The 2,500-nt window shown below is 35.1% G+C and overlaps 1 protein-coding gene across 1 annotated transcript in view; it reads left to right on the top strand.

The window, feature by feature from the left end:
• LOC125045865 (zinc finger protein Xfin-like) overlaps nucleotides 1–997 on the top strand; it is a 9,473-nt gene extending 8,476 nt beyond the window's left edge. The window contains exon 2 of the mRNA XM_047643425.1: nucleotides 1–997. This exon is cut by the window's left edge and continues 1,827 nt beyond it. Coding sequence (XP_047499381.1) covers nucleotides 1–663 — 663 coding nt within the window. The 3' untranslated portion in view covers nucleotides 664–997.
• Nucleotides 998–2,500: the final 1,503 nt, after the last annotated feature.

The raw sequence follows: 2,500 nt of genomic DNA, 5'->3' as shown, positions 1-2,500 counted from the left end.
CTTGCTTGTTCTAAATGTGGACAGAAGGTTAAGCTACAGCATGAAGTTCAAGATTATGTTGGGTCTCTCCAAGAACATTCAAATGCTGGAGAGATGGTGTATATCTCAAGATTCCCCAGACCTTCTGCTGGTTTGAGTGGGAAGGAAACATTCCAGTGTTCTTGCAACCAGAATTTGGCTAGAGTTGTAGGTGAAAATAAAAGGAGTGATAGTAAAAATGATGATGATGTTGTTTATGTGAAGGAAGAAATGACAGATGATAACATATTTAGGGAAGAGCCAGAAAGACCAGTTGTGTCAAGTAGGAAATCAAAATTGCAGTGTTCTAGTTTTGGTAATTTTGATAAAAATAAAAGAGTACTTGAAAGTAATATTAGCAGTGCAGTGGATGTCTCAGGCTTTTTCGAGGCTAGGGTGAAGAAAGAACCATCAGAGGACGACATTTCAATCAAAGAAGACGAGGTTCACGTGAAGAAAGAACAGTCAGAGTACGACAATTTACTAAGAAAAGAGATGGAGAGTTATGAACTCACCGGATTTGATATTTTAGATTTGAGAGTAAGGAATCCAGAAGCTTTTGCTAATATAAAGTATGAGCTAAATGAGGAGGACATTGATATTGTAATCAAGGAAGAACAGGATGATACCGATTCAGTGTGTTAATTGGTACATTTTTTTTAAAATGCCTAATTTTTGTGTTAGTTGTTTTAGGGTCTGATCAGAAGTAGTATGTTTTTTATGGAAAAGAATTCTTAAAGATTTTCTATACTGTAATTTGTATATTTTTTTATTCAGAAGTTTAGGCTATGTTTCATTGGTTTTATTTAGAAGATGCTTTTAAGGGACTGATTAAGACTTTCCTTTGTATACTTTATTTGAGGAACATTCTTATCAATCATTTTTAGATAAATTGATTTTTATTGACACATTTTATAGTAGATATGTATTTATTCCTTTACTCTTTGTAACTCTATTATGTATTAAATGAGAGCCAATATCTGGACTTTGACAATACCCTTTATGTGTTTATACTGTTGATATTCTTTATTATTGGTACATACTTCAAAGTTGACACTTATGGATGCAGAAAACAAAACAAATTGTATCTGTTTTCTCAGTTCTAATCATTGTTAATTTTTAGGTACTAAACATTTACCTTCCCAAAATCTGTTATTGAAAGTAAATTAAGCAATTAATCATGATTAAAAAGTGAGATTAGGACATGATTTCACTATTACGTAGCCCTTTTGGGGGTGTTGACATAGCATTTCCTACCACCTTTTACACTCCCTTGAGTAGGGGTCACAGTGAGTTGTATTTGCCCCAAACATGTTTCCACTTAGCCCACTGGAAATAGATTTTGGGCCAGTCTGTCTGGAGCTGGTTCATTGTTTGTTAAAAGATTAATACTCCTAATTTTACGTGTGATTCGCTTTTGTAAACTTCACTCTATTTTAGTATTATATCAATTGGTTATTATAACCACATAATATAACTTTGTACATTTAATGGGGTTACACACTTATACTAGGGAATTCCTGCATCTCCTGATGAGTCCAATTTCTTGTCTTGTCTACTTTGTATGGTCATACAGGATTCAGTACAATTTTAACCAGAATTAAGAAATTCTTCAAGATTATTCTGCTTCAGCATCCATGTATGATCATGGTTGGTAATGAACTGTGGTGCAAGTGCCTCACTAGTGCCCTGGTCAGTTCTGACTGTGCTGACCTAGCATAGAGCACAGTGGTGCCTTTGTTTACAAGGAATGTAGATTATCACCCTTATGTCCCCGAGACAAAGTGTCTATAGTGCCTTGTAAAAGGCTTTTCCCCTCCATCGAATCAACGCCACACTCTGTAGCTTCAATGGAATGTGGAGTTCCCCTGAACTACCATTCCTTCTTCCATACAACCATTGGAAAACCCAAATCCATGGTGTATAGTAGCCCTACTAGGGAAGGATTACCTATAGATTACCATTCCATAGATTACCGTAAGTCTGGCTGTTGACATCACAATATTGTGTTTTAAGATATTTTAGAAAATTGTTGGAGTGAATTTACTAAAGTTCTAGTCTGAAGACATAACATTTGAGATTCTGGGACAGAGGAGGGATATTAGTATGTGAATGTACAATCTAGGACTGTTCTTACCAATAAAGGTCAAGTTTTGGCTGTTTGAGATGGGTTCTGCTTTACGGCTTTTCATATAAATTTATAAAAATGCTTTTGAGGCCTCAGCTGATGGTATAGTAGTTCTGAATCTATTTGCTTGGTATTTGATTATCTCCTGAGGGTACAGTTTGAACTTTGCTAGTCAGTTACCAAGCACTGCATCTCAGATCGAAACATGATAAATTGAAGATCCCCGATAGTGTTATATATATATATATATATATATATATATATATATATATTTTTTTTTTTGTGTGTGTGTGTGTGTGTGTCTGTCTGTCTGTCTGTCTGTCTGTCTGTCTGTCTGTCTGTCTGTCTGTCTGT

The sequence above is a fragment of the Penaeus chinensis genome, chromosome 38, assembly GCF_019202785.1.
Source record: "Penaeus chinensis breed Huanghai No. 1 chromosome 38, ASM1920278v2, whole genome shotgun sequence".
In the NCBI taxonomy this organism is placed as follows: Eukaryota; Metazoa; Arthropoda; class Malacostraca; order Decapoda; family Penaeidae; genus Penaeus; species Penaeus chinensis.
This window is presented reverse-complemented; position numbering and strand designations above follow the sequence as displayed.